Raw genomic sequence first — 20949 nt, forward strand, 5'->3', positions numbered from 1 at the left:
ATGACCCTCATGTACAGTATTCTGCAGTGAGCAGCTTTGTGTTTCTTCGTTTCTTTGCTGTAGCCGTAGTGTCACCTCATACTTTTCATTTACGACCTCACCATCCAGTAAGTTTCGTGAAGCTTTGTTCTGTTTTATTCATAACAGTCAGATCTGTTTATCTGGGAAGGCATAAGTTACTTTTAATGGGTCTGTAACTGGGAAATAAGATTACTAAATGTCTCTAGGTTGAGTTTTCAATTTTATACCTCGCTGAAGGAACCAAGACATTTGCAGTTCTTTAAGCATCAAATTTCTCAGTCTTTATGTGGTGTTCTCAAATGATGTTGAAGAGCTATTGATATTAAAGACGCTGTGCCTTTTTTGGGAATGTGCTGCTTTGTTAGAATAGCAACATGACTGAGGGTTATTTAAGGCATATGCCGAAACTGCATTGGTTCCATCCACTGTGGAAGTTAAATATCCAGATGTCACTTTTACTTTTAAAAAAATAATTTCCATTTGTGTCTTAAACAGAGGTTGTAGAGTTATCCAGTAACTGGTCTGCGTATTTATTCTGGACTCCACTAGTTGCAGTGGATTGCCAAATCTTCCATTTTCAATTTTCAAATTGTCAAGTAGATATGCATAAAAAAAGAATCATCTTCAAAGACAGGAATATGGAGATAAGAAAAAAATACTGTAGTATTTTCACATAAAATACAGAATATGTATGAAATCTTCTGCTCCAGAGGTTATCTTTATTAGCTTATTTTATCAACTTATGTGTGTTGTGCTTTCAAAAGAAAAAAAATCTACTTACTCAAATTCCTTCCTTTGATATTATCCAGTTTGTTGAGTAAAAAGATTACGGGATTTTACCATTTGAGGGTTAAACATTTTAAAGGGAACAGCAAGGCCCCTTTCTGTGGCTATGTTTGTAATCCTGTACTAAAAAGCAAGCAGTGAGGTAGCAAATAAATGAGGCAAAAGCCTTAAAGACAAAGTTTTAAGTTCACTTGGTATTATGAAAATTTCTACCATTTGTCCAGCAATAGTTCATTATGTTTAGTGTTAAGTTTGAATAGCGCGGAAGCATTAGATGTGTAGTAACAATTACAGGATTTGAGGGTTTGAGATCTTCTATAGGTAAAAATATTTTTCCAAGTACTAATGTTAAATTCTAGTAGTAGCGAGTAAAATATTAAACACTATGCAGTAGCTTATAAAATACATTCACAAAGCACAGGTACTAATAGAGGACACTACTGCATATGCATTTCTTCTCTTTGGGCAAGGAAGAAAAGGAATGAAGGTGTGTCAGATTTACCACACTGTGTAATATAATAACTTTTGTGACATTTTTGTTTTTAAGTCAAAGATTTACTTGCAACTGTGAAAAAATGTGACTTCTGAATTTTGTTTCTTTATTTTAGGATGCACAAACTTCAAGAACATTAACTCTTATATCAAAAGCCATCCAGACTTTGGGGAGTTGGGGAAGTTTGACCAAAAGCAAACTTGTAAGGCTACTAAAATTCTTTCTCATTTCATAGACAACATTCTTTGAAAGTTTATTTATGTCAATGTACCTTTTCTTTCAGTCAAGTTTCAAGGAGACATTTATGTGTGAGTTTTTCAAAGCATTTCAAGAAGACAAATTCACTGAATCTGTTAAAAAGGTACCTTTGACCTAGATTTTTTTTTTTTTTTGGTTGATGTATTTGATCAGTCTTAATTATTAGAAGATTGTGTTATTGTTCAGTTTTCTACTAGAGAGAGAAAGAAAAATTGTGGGCTGTTTTGGACATTTCAACAAAATCCACACAATGGAATACATAAGAGTTATAGTGGACTAAACTAATTTAGTTTTTAAAAAAAAGTATAAATCTTTTGAAACAGACTTTATTAGATCTCCTGTTTAGGAACTAATTAAAGAAATCTTGTGTGGCTTATGGGCATCCCTTGTTACATTGTTCCAAGTCCCTGCAATATATTTTGATTTCATCTGTTGCATAAAGTAATTGTTCTGTTCCAGGAGAAACTGTATGTGTATATTTGCAAAATTGATTTTGGTTGTTCTGTGTTTCTGAGTAGTATATATTCCCTGTGTATTTTTCCTTAAGTTCCTAGATGATGTTTCCTCTACTGAAAGTAAAGAACCCAGTGGTCTGAGTGAGCCAGTACATCTAAAAGAAGGGTAAATCTTGAATCTATATTGTGCAAAACGGAATTGACTTGACTGTTTTTTCATTAATGCCAGTGTCAGATTAATGCTTATTAAAATGTTTGATACACCGTAGGAATTATTATATTTGTAATTTGTGTTCTTAGTTAGTTTGCAGAATTAATTTAAACCAACAGCTGTAAAATTTTGTAACTCATCTTTTAAATACCTTGTGAAAAAAATAATTAAAAGCAGCTTAAAAACCTGTTAAAGGCTCTCTGCATTTCTGTTACAATTCAGTGTGTGCTCTGTGATGGTTTATTCAGGATTGTGAAGTGTATTTTAAAAGAACGTATTAATCTAATTTATAATTACTTTGCATGCTGTTCAAGCCCAGCCACCTAAATGTTCTGCCTTTAAAGTAGGAGAAAAAAATTACCCTGTAATTGGAATACTAAACAGTAAATGATAGAATGCTTTTATAAAAATTGAGGTGAAAATCACTCTGTCAAAGAAACGAAATTTTTTTTTAAATGTTGATCAAGAATAGCTGATGAATTAATTCAAATAACATTTATGGGGAAAAAAATACTTGTATTTCTCTGAGAAGCAGATTCATAGCCAGTAAAGAGTCTGTGAAACAAGCATCCAAATTTCAAATAAGGAAGAAATGTACCACTTACTAAACGACTAAATAGAAACGAAGGAGACGATTGTAGTGGATCAACACTTAGTTATAGCAATTTGGAAGCTAATATGTATTATAAATTGATGGCTGTTGCTCAAAAACAATAGTTGCCAGTGAGTACACTTAAAGTGTACTGAATACAGTTTGTGTCTACCCTTGCTGTTGAGTTGTGTTCAGCATAATTTCATTTATATTCAGCTTCTGATCCAGAAAAAGCCAAGCACATTCACCTGTAGAAAGTGCAGGAAATAGAGAATCTTGTAGTTGGATATACCTTACTTCCTTTGGGGAAAATTTGGAGTTCTGTATCTGAATAAGTATGTACCCACTCCAAATTTACTGCTACAAACAAGAGTCTGGATTGCATAGTTTCCAAACTCCTTTCCTGTTTATGGAACCCTGTACACGATCGCCATATTGGGAGGTAATCTTGAAGATCTATTTTGAACAACTAGTAGTTTGTTGGCTTTTTTTTTTTTTAAATCTACAATGAAGTAGATTTTTGTTGCTGCATGATGAACAATAATGTGTTATCTCAATAAATGGTTTTGAAAGTTCTTCAGAAGACTAATGGTTGCATTTCATTTGATTCTGTCTTTACAGAGAAATGTACAAAAGAGCTCAGGGAAGGACTCGGATTGGTAAAAAGAATTTCAAGAAGCGGTGGTTCTGTCTAACAAGTAGAGAATTCACCTACCACAAACAGCAAGGTAAATTATGTTTATTTTACAGTTATTTTTTTCTCAGTATTTTCTAAGTGTTTGCACCTGATTTGTGCTTTTTAAAATGCGTCATTTTTTTTCTTTTCCTAAAGTACATAGGATATGTATGTTTGGTTACCTTTGCCCTGATTACCAAATGCTTCTGTCTGATTCATGTACATTTTCTCAATAATAAAGATGCACATTTTGAGAACTTAACCTACAGTATCAGTGCACTGGCGTTATAAAACATTTTTTTAAAAATTGCTTCACTTTTCTGTTTACAATTTTTTATAGATAAAGAACCAATTTTCACTATTCCAATCAAAAACATCCTTGCAGTGGAGAAACTTGATGAGAGCTCCTTCAACAAGAAAAATGTGAGTTAAAAGATAGTTTGTATGTAATTCTTGATGTGTTCTTTAAATAAAAGATCATAATTAGCTTATAGAGTTACTGAAACCCTATTACTAAACACTTCAGCAAAAAAATCTTTTGAATCGGGAATAAAAAGCTGTATGCAGTATTTCCAAGTACTCTGAACATGGAACTTAACCTGGAGATTTGGATCTCTGCAGCAACTTTTCTGACTGATTTTATGACTTCTGCCCCCCTTTCCAAATTTCTGGAATGAAGGTTAAAAATACTGTGACCTTAATTACAAGGCACTTTTATGTTAAGGTATTAGTAGTATGTATTATATTATGTTCTTCTAGAAAGGTAATATTACCAAACTTAGATTTATTCCTTTTGATGAAAACTTCCTACAATACCTTCATCAGCTGAGACAGTTGTCTGTGCTCACAGCCTCATTCTGGACCTGTAACACATCGGTATTTCTGTTACAATCCAAAATTCTGAGGCACTGATAAAAGTACAGCTGTTACTTAGGCTGAGGATGGCTAAAGGAGAGACTTCTGGGGATCTTCTGTTACTCTCAGGCTATGAAGAATGAAGTCTGAGGTCACATTTAAAGATATGTGAATGAAGAGGACAGAAAATGCATCATGTTCTAATTCTTTAAGGATTCCTTTTTGGATGAGGAGATGGTGTAGGCAGAACACAGGGAGCTGGGTTTTGTTTTTTGTTTTTTTTTTTTTTTTCTCCTCAGTAGGGCTGTGTAGTAAAATGAAAGAGGTGAAGTCTTCCTTTCTCCCTTGTCTCACTTTCTGTCTTAATTTGGCTTTGTTGAATTGCCTGAGCGTTGAAATCTATTTTGACATATTCAAAGTTGCTCAATAACTGGATGTTTTTGAGCAGAATATTGTTGCGTTCTTTCTACAGATGTTTCAAGTACTACATGGGGAAAAGCCACTTTATATCCAAGCAAATAACTGTGTAGAAGCTAGTGAGTGGATAGAAGCTCTTTGCCGGGTAACGAGATGCAACCAGAAGAGGCTTAGTTTTTACCATCCTTCTGCTTTTCTGAATGGGAACTGGCTTTGTTGCAAGGCTACAATAGAGAACACGGTGGGCTGTGCTCGTTGCACTGCGTAAGTTGATTTTCAAATGAAAATACATATGTTTTGTAGGACAAAGAATGCATGATTCACTATACAATTTAAAAATTTGAAGGCGAGGTGTTCCGTGTCTGCTTTAGCAAGTTAAGCTACTAAAAATACACCTTACTAATAAGTACTGGCTTTTACCAAGTCTGTTACTTCATCAGCCACCATATGAAATGAAGGTAACCGATTCAGCATGTAAATCAAATATTGAATGGTTGATTTCTTTCCATGCAGAATAATAGATTTAATAGCTCAAGTTAATTCAGATGCCAAGCTGAATGCAGAAATATGACATGCCTAGGTCACCTATATGAAATAATTGAAATACCTTGCTGCAGAGGGCTCAGCCTAGAAGTCTGTCTCTGTCCCTAATGATGTTGTCTTGTTTTATACAGTCACTTTTTTATTTTAACCTTACATATTTTAAAACACAGTGTACTAAGAAAATCGGCTAAATAATCTTCAATGTAGATTCTGACAAATCATTTGGGTTTTGTAGGTATGTTGGGAAAATGAATAACTTCTTATAATGCGTTAATGCCTTTCTTTAAGCTGCTGATTTCTGAAAACAAACAAATGCTCTGATCTTTTTTAAAAATAAAGTTATCCTTGACTGGATAGGTTGCATAAATTACAGTCTAAAGATTTCAGTCAGTCCTCTAAAATTCAGTGTAAGTCCTAGAAGATAACCGTCTGAAAATATATATATATGTAATACTTTTTCTATGTTACTCAGTTCGTTTTTTTTATTAGGCTTCTCAACACTTCAAAAGACTCCTGTTACTAAATAACTTTTGCTTGTTTTTGTCTTTCTGGTTTTTTAACTGTTCTGGTTTCGGAATGTATCGTGTCCTTCTGTTCTGGTTACCTTTCAAGTATAGTAGATTCTAAAAGAAGCGTTTAATTGTCATTTAGTAACAATTAACCTTTGATATTTTTGAAGTATTTTTCTCCTGACATACTGAATTATAAATTCTATTGGAAAAAGCGGTTTTTAGTATTGCTGTATTCATTGCCCTCAAAAGTGTATATGCCTGTTTCTATAGGACATTTGCAACAAATGCTAAGTTTTGTGTAACAATTGTGAAGCTGAGTGATAGATGTGTTAGAAGGCTAAGTATATTGAAACAGAATTGGTTTTTACTTGCTTTCAAACATTTCAAGAATGACTTGCATTGACTACCTGTCTCTCTTTCACCTTTTAGAGATGTTCCTGCTGATACTCAAATTGAGATTGATGGAGACAGAGAGACAGAAAGAATTTACTCACTTTTCACTATCAACATGTCTAAATTACAGAAGTTGGAAGGTACTCAAATAATAAGAAGAATTATACTGATATTATTTGGTTCTAATTCTCTAGGCCCATAATATCAGTTTTATGTCTTAACAATTTACCTGAAAATAATAGAGAGTAGAGACACAGATTATATTTTTGTTGTCTTAGTGCTCTGGTATCAGACATTCTTCAGTCGTGTCTTTACAGTAAATATCAGGCATGTACATTGTTCTAATTGAATTTGCATGTATGAAATATCTTTAATAGTCTAAACAGAGAGATAGCAACTATAGCCAATTGCTCTTCTGTCTTTGCTCTCCTTTTCCTGACTATGAAGTGAATTCTATTGAACATGATTGAGCTGCAAGAAAGCATTTGTCTTCCGTTAATGTGAACAGGAGAGCGCTGGACACTCAAGATGCTGAGCACAACCAGCAGAGAATAAGCCACAGAATTGTAAATACATCTAGTTGATACTGTGTCCTGCTTTTGTCTCAACCCATGTTACGTATAAGCTAGAGTTACTTTACATTTCAGAATTTCAGACTCACCATTTATGTAAGAGTTAGATCTGTTTGTTAATTACCAAAATTCTAATTGGGATAATTGTGGTAATTTTTGTAGAGGCTTGTGGGAGCATAGCAGTCTATCAAGGTCCACGGAAAGAACCAGATGATTATTCTAACTTCACAATTGAAGATTCTGTAGCAACTTTTCATACACTTAAACAGATAATAGATATAGTAGAAAAGCTGAATGAATCGCATGAAAAATACCGAAAGAAGAGATCGTCTAGTGCTAAATATGGTAGTGAGTAAGTATCTTACATAATTTTGACATATATAAATGTGTATTTTTTAAAAATAAATCACAGAACAAGGCCAGGCTTGTTGAGGTAGAGATAACTAAGATAAAGGTAAAGTTAGACAACACAAAGACATAGAGAAAATAAGGTACATCATTTGTAGGAATGCAGCTTTTTACCAGTTGTTAGAAGATACAAGAAGTTGCTCTGGTGTGGGATTCATTTGTGTTCCTGTTGAGATTCCCATAAGTGGGTGCAATGACTTTGTCGTTTCCTTGCAACTTAACATCTGAAGTGCACACAAAATAATCCCTAACTGTCTGCCTACCTTTTATTTTTTTTTTTTTAATTTCAATTTTCAGGTAAGAAATAATTAAAATATCAAGTTATATAAAACTGTAAAGATTACACTGTAGAAACATATCTTTCATGCAGTATATTTACTGTTTGTAATTCACTTGCCATACTCAATGATAAATACTGTTTCTGGTGAAGTTAAAAAAAAAATCTGTTCTTTGGCGTACATTGTTGTTCCAGGCAGATTCTTTCAATTCTCTTCAATCCTGGCTGATACCTGTGGAACACCACTAGCAAGTTTTCTGATTTCTTCTTTGCATCAATAAGGCTTGATTCACCAGAAAAAAAAGACTGCTCAAACCCTGATACTACTAGTTTAGTATTTGACCCAAGTTGTTTAGAAAACTTGACTTTGATTTAGAGGTCTCACATGAAAGTATGTGAGGTTTTTCTGCAAATCATGACATTTCACAAGTAGTGGTAGAAATTATGCAAAAAATACAGGTTTGCTTAATAAATTAAAATGGTATGTTGAGAACTAGAAAGCAAATGTTAACCTTACAAACATTTACATATAACATTTTTTTTTTTTCCAGAGAAAATCCAATTGTTGGAAAAGCTTCCTAACCAAAACAAACTGTGGCACACTTGGATGAAAAAAGAAACTGGAAATGTTCTTGAGTGTTTTGGTGTTTTGTTTGTTTGTTTAAGTTCATTATATGCATTTTTACAAAGTATTTAAGAATGAACATAAATGCTAGTTGTGTTGACAATCTATTTAATATTTAATAGAAAAATATCTACTTCAAAATCTGGTCTTAAGGTTTATTCTCATTTTGCTGAAGAACTTGAAGTTCCAGGTTCTTGAAGTAACAGGTGTGAATAAATCTAAATGTTGTTTTGCCATTGTTGTCTTATTGGAAAGAACTTTCTAAACAAATAAGCTTTTTAATGGAAGAAAATCCACACGGCATTTGTTGGTTGGATTACATCTCTCAATACATACACTGCAAACTGGTATGAGTTTACCATGAGTGCCTGCCCTGCTGATATGGATCTTGAAATAGAAATTCCAAGATACTATGACATGGAAAAGATCTGAAGCTTCACACTCAATTCATTTGACTTTTTTCGTTGTATTAGGTGTTGTCAGGACTTGATTTATCTACAGCTGAAGTCTTACAAAATCATGCAGTATGCTGCAAATAATCTGGACAGCAGATACCAGTGTTAGTTATGTTTTTAAGTACTAAAGAAGAAGAAATCAGGGAACTTATGTTGTACCTCTTGTTTACATTTGGGGTGAGTAATATATGGAGTGACATTAGACCACTATCTATTTTCTTTAGGATTTTTAAAGGTACATATTTTTTCTTAATCTAAAAAGACATGCAGGGTAGCAACATTCTTTTTAAATAAGTTTGCCTACAGATAGAAAAACTTAAATGTGAACAGATTGTGGTTAAGTACTGATCAATTTACATCATCCCATGTATGATTTTATTTCTTTTTTTTTTTATAAAAAGTAATAACTAGGTCCAGCTCACCTTTTGACTACAGATCTAATAAATAATCTCTAATAATCTAATAAATAATCACTCAAAGCACTTTAGATATCTGGACTATCCCAGATTATTTTTAGATACTTTGTAGTATCTGCTTGTTATGATCAGTTGAATGATCAACATTGTTTTGTCTTTAAGCAATGCTTCAGTGAATATTTTTATATCTTTAGTTATATGGATTCGTATTAGCCACTTAACACAATTTTAAACTGGCATCCTTGAATTTAGTAAGATTAATTTTTGCTCACTTCATCTGAGAAGTTAGGTTTATGCTGAAAGAACATACATGTATATAACCAGGAAGAAGCAAAGGTATTATTGTGGCAACTTTGCTTCATCAGTATTAAATATAATGGTACTCCTTGGAATACTATTTTTAATAATAACAACTATATGTGGTACTTTTATTTTTGGAGCATTTGCTGTGGGGTCTTTTGTTGTTGTTTTGTTGGGTGGGTTTTGTTTTGTTTTTTTTTTTTACAATCATGATTTGGCCAAATTAATTAGTATGTAACTTACAAATAGAATAGACATCCACAATGCTTGAAACTGTAAGCTGTTTAAATTACTATACATTTATTATACTGTTGTAGGGAGGCTTTCTGTAATAGAAGCTGGCAAGACAGGATTGAAATCTCTTTCGGAATGAATGTAACTTGTTAGAATAACTATTTGGTTTAATACCAGACAAACTGTTTTAGAATATCCAGGATTCAGTACTAGTGTCTGCAACGTCACAATCATTTAATCACCTTAGCTGTTTTTGCCTTTTCCTTTTTTACGCATTTGATGTATTTTAAGGGACTTTTATTCGTCAGCGGTTGAAATTGGGGGTGGGGGGTGGGGTGGGATAATAATGCCAAGAAATGTATTTTGCCAAGGTAAAGTGGGTCAGATTAATTGCCATTAATAAAAAGCTGCCATTAAACAAAGTTGCATGTGGTTGAGTGTCAAAGTTACGTTTTGCTGTATATGGATTAACCCTGTGGCAAAGTGTCTGTTCCTTGGAGCCATTTTCTGTTGTTTTCAGAGTCAAATTTATGAAAAATTAAATTGTATACTCTTGCAACATTTTTTTTTAATATGCACTTTTTTTTTTTGCTTTGGTACTGGAATATCTAGGAAAAAAACAAAGGCCATTGAATATTTGTGACCATTAAGATTTGATTTCTCATTTTATAATGTTTTAAAATGCAGTAGATGTTCTAGAATTTAATTAGGTACAAGTAGGATGATTAATAATAACAGTTGCCTTCATTTTGATTAGTCTAGAAAGAGGATGTTATTCAGTAATTAGTTCTGTTAGGATTGTAAATTATCATTAGTTTTAATTTGTATTATGATGATGTATTGTTAAATGTATTTTTATTTAAAATTTATTTTCTTATCAAGACATTAAAATGTTTTGTAACATTGCTTGAGAATAACTCACAAATAAATTACAACAAACTTGACCTATGCTGTGTGTTTATTGTGAGGCCTGGCTTTTTAAAGTGTTAACATTTATCTGAAGACTGAATTAATAGGGGTTTACATACAGGAGTTGGGTGTAAAGAGATAAATCTAGTTGACAGGAAAAAAACCAACACAAAATTAAGTTGAGGCATCTTGCATGGTCATCCATAGCATTGTTACATTCTAACTAAGATTGATGGTTGGAGCGAAAAGTGATAGTTAATCATTTAGCATGCATAGAGGCCGTAGTAATTTGACAGTTTTTAAAATGTTTGCAGTGACTAGTCTGACATATTGAAGGATGTCTAGTACTATGTTATTAGTGTTATATGACTAATTTTTTTCTTGCTTACTGCTTTGTTTTTCATTACCTGTCCTGTGTACCAGTACCAGCTATATAATTTGTCAGACCTATTTTAAATATATTGCATATGGAAAGAAATAGTCTTTACTTTTCTCAATCCTCCTTCTTTATGTAATCTGGGCACTTTTTTTGCCACCTGCTCTCCCCTCCTATGCTTATGGGTATATTTATAAGATAATTTTGTAGAAGTGTGTTTTAATGTCTTTAGATGTTTTGTTTTCTTGTTCAGAGAGCTGACCTGTTGTCCTTTATTGCTGGTGTGGAAGCTCCTATTAGGAGTTACAGTGCAAACCTTCCAGCCATTTTGGAATTAATTTTGATTAATTCTGAGGTAAGCCGTATTAGGGCCCACTCTGAGTGGTCACTACATTCATTTGCAGAGATGACAAAGCAGAGGAAGCTCAAGATGAAAATGCAAGTACAGGAGGAATTTTTTTAGGATTTTTTTCTGTGGACATTAAAAAAAAAATGTTATAAGGATTCTGTGATGATTATAGCAGAGTGATGTATTCTTTTCATTGCTAATACGCTACCTTCTCTAACTGTTCCATTAAGCTGAGTTTTCTCTAAACCATGACATGAAAAGGGCATTCCCATTTAAGATCTGTAGCTTCTGTGCTGATCATACTTTCCAAGTTCTGGGCTAGGCTAGCAATCATAGTTGCATAAGGCCTTTGTAGCTAGAAAGTTCTTCCTAGGAATCTGGATTCCTTGAAAATCAGTGTGCTAGCTTCTTACACAGTTCTATATATCTTCTGTCCCCCATCATACATGCAGATGACTATAGTGAGAAAATGCATACTTACAGCCTATATATAGGTGAACTTAAATATTTATCTTCATATAGTCTACCTATAGGCTACATATAGTAAACAGAATCAATAATATATGGAAAATTAAGTGTTTACAAGACATTAGCTTTAATTTCTGGTCATTTTAATGTATTTTAAAGTACAAAGTTTGCAATATTTACTCATGTGTGATAAGGACTGATTCAGTATTGTTTTTAAAAGAGCATACATATGGAATAAAAGTTAGGCCAGTAAGCAACAGCTCCCAGTAACAAATAAGAGCAACTTCCAGTAGAATGGACAAATTCATACAATTAATTTACTTAGGGTTCTTGCAAATAGTTACAGCAGCATATTTAACTAAGGTTTAAATGATTTATGCAGATTAAATAGACCAGAAATCTTTTCATAGCAGTAAGGAGCCTATATCAGTGTTACTGGATTCAGCTGTGATGAGACTGCTGCTGGAAGACTTTGTCTGTTCCTGAGATTCAGCAATACAGCAAATGTTTAAAAAAAAAAAAAAAAAAATCAGAGGTTTGAGGGCAGAGCTATAAGAACTGGGAGTATAGACTGTAGTTTAGCTGAATTACTTAGTTTAAAAATACAAGTTTAAAAAGTCACTTTGTGTACCTAAATCAGGAACAGAAATTTGATAATCAGTTCCTCTACAATCAGAATAAGATTTAAAAAGACCCAGTGTCTGCAGTGTTCAGGAAATGCATATACTTTGTAAGAATGCTTTTTTTTAAAACAAACAAACACAAACCCCCAAAGTGATTATAGGCAACCTTGCCGAATTGCTTTTAAAATATTCTTTACGTTTATTAATGTTTATGGAAAATAACAAAATTCATCCATGTATAAATCTTACTTAATATGATGTTCCATAAAATTGTATGACCAAGCTTTTTAACTGTTTGAGGTCATAATTATTTTAGCATAATCACTATTGCAAATGCTGTGGCAGTTTTATATAAAGTCTAGTTAACAGTTTCACCAAGAAGAGGATATAAATCTTTATTCTTATTTTAGAAATATTAATTATATGTTTTTTCTTAAATCCAATCAGACAATTTAGTTTGCTTTAAGGGGTTGTGATTTTGTCTCTATTTTTGGTCATTCTTTCTACACAGGGAAAAAAGCTGAGAGAATCATAGAACAGCCAAAGTAAATCTACTGTGTGACTTGAATTCAAGACTTAAAGGTAAAAATCTCTTACCTGGTCCCTCTGAAATATCAGTGCAGAAGATTTTGGCTCTGGTTTCTCAAAAAAATGCAAGATATCCCCTGCTGAACTCCAGGTTGGTGTTTCAGTGACAAATTCCACTGTGTCAGGGAGCAGAAAGAAATGATACTTTGAGGGATGTGTGTGTATATAACAACAGAAAGCTTCAAAGCTAGCTAGACTTGTGTTCATGCAGTGTTTTCCTCCTAGATCAGCATGCAGACACCGTACCTACTGAAGGGTTACTTCACTAGCTGGCTAAGAAGCTTGGGGTGAGAGCTCCACAGGGTTTAACACCGCCTGCTCAGCCTTCGCTTTTCCTGGACACCTTCACATTGTTGCTAGGTGATACAGAAACAAGCCTTTATCAGATGGCAAAAAGCAGGCGACAGAGATAAAATTAGTAAAAGGGAAACTCCCCTATAAAAATCAAGTGATCTACAATAATGCTCAGACCTGACATTTATGTTGCATCTTTCATCCATAGAACTTCAAAGTACTTAATGAAAGAAGGGTAAGTATATACAATTCAGTCTCTTCTTTCCACGCTGGGGGATGGCAAGGTAGTATGTATCTTACAGCAATGCAAATTGTAAAAGTCAAAAACGAAGGAGTACTTCCCTGTAGTTTCTGTAGCTAAAAAGTATTTAAATGGTGCCGGATGTGGACAAGATGGTTTGTCAAATATTTGGTCATTTTAACCATTTCGAGTCATGAACTGACACTCCAGAGGGTGACAGTGCGAGCTGAGAGGTTTGTACAAGGATTTTCTCTATACAATAATGATGCAGTATAGATTATTATTTACCTCACAGATTGTATTTAGTCTGTACCTTTCCCTCTCTCACTTTTTCTCCTTATCTTGCTGATCTACCCTAGTATGAATTAGACCAAATATGTTAGAGATGACCTCACTGATTTTACAAGTATCTTAAAATTGAAACAGAAATAATCCTAGTCGTAGATACAAGATCTTAAATAAAGCATCAAGCTGTACAAATGGAAAAATACAAGGACAAGTTCCAGTACTGTGGAAGAACTCTGTAAAAGATCTAACTTTTTTAAACACAAAACTTATAACAATTTCTCTAAGAACCAAAATAAATCACCTAGCTTCCTCCTGAGTAGTTGATTCAGATTCCTGAGGAGTTGATTCCACCATTCTGTCATGGTGTGACATTTACATGTCTTGGGTTTTGGTTTTGTTTTTTTTTAATTATTTATATATACACTTGAATTGTATATGCATATATTCTGGCACTACCTTGGCCAAAATCTAAAAGTAGAAAGTTGGTTCCGAGTCAGAAAATGTGTTGAGTGACATGGTACACAGGATATAATGTCTGCAAGTGTGAATGATGACAGGATAAACTTCACCTATACAATACCTTCCAGTAACTTAAACACATGAGTTAAGGGGGTTTCCATAAGGCAAGTTTCTATGTGGCTTCCCTTGCCAGTGTGGGGTTCTTTGGGGGGTGGTGGTGGCTTTTTTGGATTGGAGAGTAGAATTTGCTAACAGTGGCTTACGGGGTCTATCCTGATACTAGGCAGGTTCCAAATATTGGTGGGATGTTAAAAATATTAAACTGCACTACCTCATGAATTTATAGGAAGTGTCAGTATTTCAAGAGAGGTGGAGGGTGTGCCCCCTCATAACAGCAAAACAACTTGGTTTTCAGTTTTCAATTCAGAATGCAGTTCCATTCTCAAACAGCTAACCTCAGTTAAAATATGCATAATTTTGTCTTCACAGTTAATTTTTTTTTTTAATTAATAAGTGGAATATGAGACAAGTTTCTAACTTGACACTGTCCAGGGGGAATAGTAATAGATGAGTTTTACTCCAGAGAGTAAAACAGTTAGCAAACAAGAACCTAGTGTAGAATTTCATAAAGTAGCCTGGGGTCTTTGTGTGATTGGTTTTAAATCTCTGCTTCAGAAGGAGAGATGGATGAGCCTGGCTGTTTTATGAAAAATTGAGAAGTTTCAAGGGTTTAGACTTAATTAAAGCAGCTTGGCAAAGTCAGGAGCTGTTTAGTCTCTTGTAGACAGGGTTTTCCCGTTAAAGCAGAAAGGCTCCCATGCAAAGGTCATTAAGGTTTTTTGTAAAACTTCTTTAAGAATTTCCCTTCTATATATTGGGTGTCATGATGTCCATTTGTTTCACTTAATGAGTAATGCACAATGCATTTAAGAATCTGAAATACTGGTAGTTCTCTGTCTTTGAACTCATTCATGGACTTCTATAAAGTTCATGCCAAATCACATGCATATGTGGCAATATAGGGAAAATGGTGGGGATGTACTTTTTTTAAACTCCATTTGCTACTCTGTGTAGCGATATATTTCTGTGATTTCTTCGCTCCAGTCTCCCTTCCAGTGAGATCATCCCAGTGTAAAAGTGGTATGCCATTTATTCCACAAATGCAGTATGTTTCCCTAATTCCTGTTTCGGTTTCTTTTTTATTTCTGGATGTTCCCTTCATGCTTCTATTTCACAGAAACTGTACATACTAACATTGAAGTCTACTTTCCGTTTTGGCAATTGCATCAGGCAGCTTCAGTAAAACCTTAAGAACTACTATGGGTGGTTTTGTCACAGGTGATAGCTAGTGTGCTGATACAGTACTATTTCCTGTGCTGTCTTCCTCTATTGCAGCCGCACTGTCTGCCCTTACTGAGGTCTTGGCTATAACCACAACAGTATTTATTAGTACTAGCCATTAATAGCCCTGTTTAGCATATTCCTATTGGTAAAATGGCACAGAGAGGCACAGATGATCTAGAGTTTAAGAAATAGTTTTGGCACAGAACTATGCTTAAATTGTTTTCTTTGGCAGATAAATTGACACAGTACTTAAGTATTCTGATATATATTAGTCTATTGACAGAACAAACAGTAAGCGTAATAATACAATCAGCACATGCATTAGTTGGCCAAGATACACACACTTACATAACTGTTCTTTGCATTATCATAAAACTGACATTTCCATAACAATTTTGTTATTAGTAAAAATAATCTTCGATTCTATGTTTCAGAGTAAGCAAGCTGTGGAAAAAACAACAAAAATCTCAAAAAGTTGTAAGAGGAAAGAAGAAAGAAAAAAAGAACAAAAGTCAGGTCATTTCCAGACATCTCCATTCTCAAAAGATTCGTGAAAAATCTATGAAAGGCGTTATACGTGCTTCCAAACCACTGTCTGTGCAATATTCAGAGTTTAAGAAGGTGTAGAGAGAATGAAAATGTTCTTACAAGGTGAAGATGCATCTGTATATTCATTTGAAATGGGATTAGGGTATGAATAGAAAACTACTACGGCAATTATGTAAGTTGGGTGTCAAACACTTGGAGCTTTGAATGAGTGTTATTTGGCATGGAGACAATCAGAATCCAGAATCAATCCTTGATGTATTACACTGCGTCCTTACTGTGAAATTATTGTAGAAATTTAATTGATTATCAATTGTATAATATAAAACAGTATTCCAAATTTGGATACCTACTATTATGTATGTCCCCATTCACAGTGGCCAAACAAGTTGTTTCTTCCCATTCTATAGCACCACTGAGCAGCTATAATTCTAGCTGAACGTTCACTTGATGGGCTGAAAGGAACTTGGTTCAAGTTCCTATATTTAGATATTCAATTGGAACATTTTCAGTGAAGTCTGAATGAGATAAGCAAATGCAGTCTTCCCTTGCCCAATCTGAAATAATGAGTTTTTATTTACAGTTAAAAACAGTGACAAAGTACACAGAGAAAACTCACGGAAAGAGCTATCATATTTTGTGCCGCTCTTCCATGTGCAACCCCCTTAATGTCATGTGTGTCTGTAGGGAACAGATGAATTCTAGAGTGCCAGAACAGTATTTCTCCAAAACAGCTTGAAATTTTTTATACAGCTCTTTAGGTGATAAAATACCCAAGAAAATAATTATTAGTTGGGACACTTATTTTATTTCTATAAAGCAATATGGACAGAGTTAAAGGTACCTGTATCACATTTGCTCTTGCAGCTTTCACTGCTAATGTAAGTTTTGGCACTGCACAGTAAAAATGCATTTTATTTTTAAGAGTAGACAAGACAAAGCAAGCAAAGGTATACTAAATCAGAAGTTACCTCCTTTCTATTTTGAAATAATTGGTTTTCAAAACATCTCTTTCATCCTAATACTGAAAACAGTGTTTCATGTTGGCAGTCTGTCTTCTATCAAAGGATATCCCAGTCTTTTGGAATAAATTCAGAGCTGCATCTCATTTGAACTGGTACGCTTGGCAAAGGAGCTGATTATGCCCGATGGCTTCTTACATGAGGAGGAAGGACTAAAGGAAGGGATCATAATTGTTTTAATGACCATGTTTGATATTTTACTGACTTTTTTCTATCCATAGGCATCCAGAGCAGTTCCTATATACTTGAGCAACTTGTTTTGCTGCCCCCCTCCCAGTTGTGCAGGAAAAACTGCTTTAGAGCATCATGAAGCGATTAAGTTCAGGAATGGTTAAAGGTTAAAACTAGCATTGCCAAATTATTGAAATCAGTGTATTTATATTTGAATTTGCAGGTGTACAGCAAATGTGTGACATTTTGACAGGACCCAAACATAATTATAATCTGTGTCACAGTTTGCTCTTAGGAGCTCTTAGAATTGAAGAGAATTGCATCCAGTTGCCATCTAATCCCTGCTAAGAAAAATTAGAGATGACAAGGCAAATTGTGTAAATTTAAAAAAAGAGTGACTACAACTGGCTTTTTTTTTATCTCTATTTTAGAGGCAGTTGACATTTTACATAGCAGAAATTAAATGTGCTTGAATTTTAGAATTTTTTAATTTTAGGAACAGATACATTAAAAATGTAAACATCCATGCAAAAGGTATAAAAATACAATGTGTTATCAAGGGAAAATTAGGTATACATTTTCTTTTCAAGTTTTACAAAAAGCAGTTTTAATTTTAAACTTTTCTGGATTACGCCTAGTCCCAGTTATTAAGATTAAGAAGTGCCATGATAGTTTAAAAAGAGAAAAAAGAATATGATGAGTTACAAAGAACTGAATTATGAAAGTTAATGACAAATCTATGACTTAGAAAGTAGTTACTTCAACTTTGTATCATTGATCTTTTTAAATTTTCTGTGATAGCTGTTGGGAACCTATTGAGAGAGGTCTATTGATAAGATACAACCACAGTAAAGAAAACCAGAAGCAATTTTGCAGCTAAATATTTTCATTGTAGTTTAATTAAAACATTTCTTTCTGATTGGGAAATAGAGTAATCGGGGGGGTTTTTTAGCATATATGCTATAGTCCATGTTACGATCACACACTGCCATATTAGCGTAATGATAGTAGTAGCTTGAGCATCACACCAGCTACATATGTTGGGTCCTCTGGCCAAACCAGAGACTTAGTGACATCAAGACAGCAGTTGTTCCTTCCATGGCTGACTTCTGCAAGTTTGGGAATTGGACAGTGTAGATTGAGAGAAGTGTGAATCGGCTGAGGTAAGAGCAAAAGATCTTATTCAGATGTTGTTTAATAGTGTTTTCAAGGAAATAATAGGTCCTTCTGAATTGATAGTTGATTAATGTAGAAACAGAAGATCTTTTAGGATCAATATAACTGAAGTGATTGAACTATTTTTATTTTGTACTTTATTACCAAAGGCCAGATTTTTGTGGCCGAGATGCATAACATGGAAGCCACTGCTGAAGTGTATGGTTTACTCTGTTAGTAGGCTTAGGAAACATATCAAGAGTTGGAATTCCAGGAGGATTTGGCCATCCTCTTCCCTTAGTGAAGGAAGTCCAGTCCATTCAGGTGAAGCTGTAATTCACAGCTGGAGAAACTTGCACTACAACTGCTCATAATACTCCTATGTAGAGAACATGATTCATGAGGGATGTCAATTTGGCACCTGCTAGGTGACCTTCTTAAACATTAAAAAAAATGTTTTAAAAATACATAAATGCAATCAAATCTTGCACAAAGTCTTCCTTGGCTTTAAAAACGTGTGATCACATATGAAAAGTTATTTCTATTCATGCTTTGTATTACTCTACAGAACTTGCAAAGCTGTATGGATGTACCATGTACTCCTTTTCTATGCTAGCAATAATTCATTCTGAGATTGTACGTGGTCCATAGAATTACTTGGAGCTGCTTTCCTTCTCAGCAGCTTGAACTTTGTTGTTGTCGTCTGCTATACCAGGCAAACAGAAAATAAGTTTATGTTTAGAGCATCAAACCACTGTGAGTTTTAACATTGATTATATTCAGTGTAACTGAAGGCAGGAACCATTTCAATTTAAAGTATTAAGAGTTCTACAAATAAAGATTCTCAAGTTTCTCAATGTAAAGAAAATCTGGGCTTAATTAGGGATCATGACATTCAAGTTATCCAAAATAGCTTTTTGTCAAATGAATTTTAAAATTCACATTAATTTTGTACATATTACTTTATTGTTGTTACCATCTAAGAGCTGAATTACACAGAGATAAATGATAGTTATTTCTGTTACAAGGAAAACTACGTTTCTGGATGGAATGGTATTTTGAATGGTAAAAGGGGATTAAGAAATGCAGTTTCTGTCTCTGCCCTTCCTTTCCTTTACGTTTTTGACCCTCTACTCCTTATTTATACCATATTCTTCCACATCGTTATTCCTGTGCCTTTATAATCATATGTAACCCAGCTGGGACAATCAGCAGCAAATGTTATTGAAGTTAGCAAAACCAAGAAGTTAGTATTTTGAAACCTCAACTCGGCAGCTTTTCTGATGAGCACAGATACTATTTTTTTAAAGTGGTAGAGAGAGAAAAACAATTTCTCAAGTTAGTAAGCAGTAATCCAGCCTAGTTTTTAAAGCTTAGCACCACAATCTGTTGTAGATCCAGAACTGGACCGGTACTAGTACAGAACAGTGAAGATAAGTACTCTGGATGGTGTATGACTTTTCTAATAGTGGGTTAGGGAATAGAGAATCAACTGATTTTTCTACAGTACATGTGGGAACTGACTCACATTTAAGATCTTCCCTCAACCACCAAAATAAGTGTGATTGGAGTCATTTGACTTTGCAAACTGATGCTCAGAGTTCAGCCCAACCACCGAAACCAATGTGCACATACTGAGATTTCTGCAGTGTGGTCAGAGACTTGATAAATTGCAATGAACTAATCACAAATTAAGGGGTGGGGAGAGACTTTTGCCATTAACTTTTTTGCTTTGTGGATGAGCTAAGGTGAACCAGTGTGGTCCATGCACATCTGTAATGTTTTGTTGTTGATCCTTCCTGTTCAAGGTGTATGATGGGGTATGTTACTGGTTTAGGGTATACCTCCATAGAAATGTCCTAGACTACATACAAAGACAGGTGCTGCGTATGTATTTAAAGCTGCCAAGAAAATGCATTGTTGGGCACAATCAGGCACTCTGAATGGTAGTTGATCTATTTGGCAATGTGATAGAACTTCTGCGCAGATGAAGTACTGGCAAGTCTTGAGAAAAGGAAAAGAAAGGTGGACTGTTTCTAACTTTAGCTCTTACAACTTCCATTAATTTGTTTGTCCTAGCTTTAAATAGAACGTTGTATCTTTCAAGTTTAATTTGTACATGAATATCAACATTATTTAACAAACTTATCTTAAAGTAGGCTTAAAGAGACAGGGCACTATGTTGGAAAAATCAATTTTGTATACTTTTATTTGGGTAAAGATTAGAAAAGAGATGCAAGTTTCTATTATCTTTTAAAATAATGATGTATATTCTTTAGCTTTGTTCCTATCCACACTTTGAAGCTCTACTTTTTAAGATGTATGTAGTTGTATATGTAAATATTTTATTTTTGAATGTAATCAGCCACTTCAAAATTTCCTTTTAGCTTTTTAGTTCCCTAGTGCTTCACAACTCTTACCTATTTTCTGCTGATTTTTTTTGTCCCCTCACAAATTCAGGATGACAAATTAGCAAGTAAATTCAGACTGTCCTACTCTGACATTACAAAGTAGCCATATTTAGTTCACAATTTCCATGAAGGATTACTGCTAACAGGACTTAGCTTTCAGTTACTAGAGATTGTAGACTTTGAGAACTTTTGAACGCAAGATAGTG

The 20949-nt window shown here is 34.0% G+C and overlaps 1 protein-coding gene and 1 long non-coding RNA gene across 4 annotated transcripts in view; one reads left to right on the forward strand and one right to left on the reverse strand.

Annotated features, from left to right (window-relative positions):
* Positions 1–10443, forward strand: part of RASA2 (RAS p21 protein activator 2) — a 53229-nt gene extending 42786 nt beyond the window's left edge. For both annotated transcript variants that reach the window (XM_052804318.1, XM_052804319.1), the window contains 10 exons: positions 1–107; positions 1416–1502; positions 1584–1661; positions 2106–2179; positions 3438–3544; positions 3833–3915; positions 4820–5028; positions 6249–6352; positions 6947–7136; positions 8021–10443. In XM_052804318.1, the coding sequence (XP_052660278.1) occupies positions 1–107; positions 1416–1502; positions 1584–1661; positions 2106–2179; positions 3438–3544; positions 3833–3915; positions 4820–5028; positions 6249–6352; positions 6947–7136; positions 8021–8051 (1070 nt within the window). In that variant the 3' untranslated portion in view covers positions 8052–10443. The remainder of the gene's footprint in view (positions 108–1415; positions 1503–1583; positions 1662–2105; positions 2180–3437; positions 3545–3832; positions 3916–4819; positions 5029–6248; positions 6353–6946; positions 7137–8020) is intronic.
* LOC128149295 (uncharacterized) overlaps positions 63–20949 on the reverse strand; it is a 24226-nt gene continuing 3339 nt past the window's right edge. The window contains exons 2-3 of one of the 2 annotated variants that reach the window (XR_008237596.1): positions 12822–12928; positions 63–153 (exon numbers count right to left, since the gene is read on the reverse strand). This is a non-coding gene — a long non-coding RNA (uncharacterized LOC128149295). Of the gene's footprint in view, positions 154–4233; positions 4356–12821; positions 12929–20949 lie in introns of those variants that run through there. The other variant, XR_008237597.1, reaches the window with a different exon arrangement.

Source organism: Harpia harpyja, chromosome 12 (assembly GCF_026419915.1).
Source record: "Harpia harpyja isolate bHarHar1 chromosome 12, bHarHar1 primary haplotype, whole genome shotgun sequence".
NCBI classification, from domain to species: Eukaryota; Metazoa; Chordata; class Aves; order Accipitriformes; family Accipitridae; genus Harpia; species Harpia harpyja.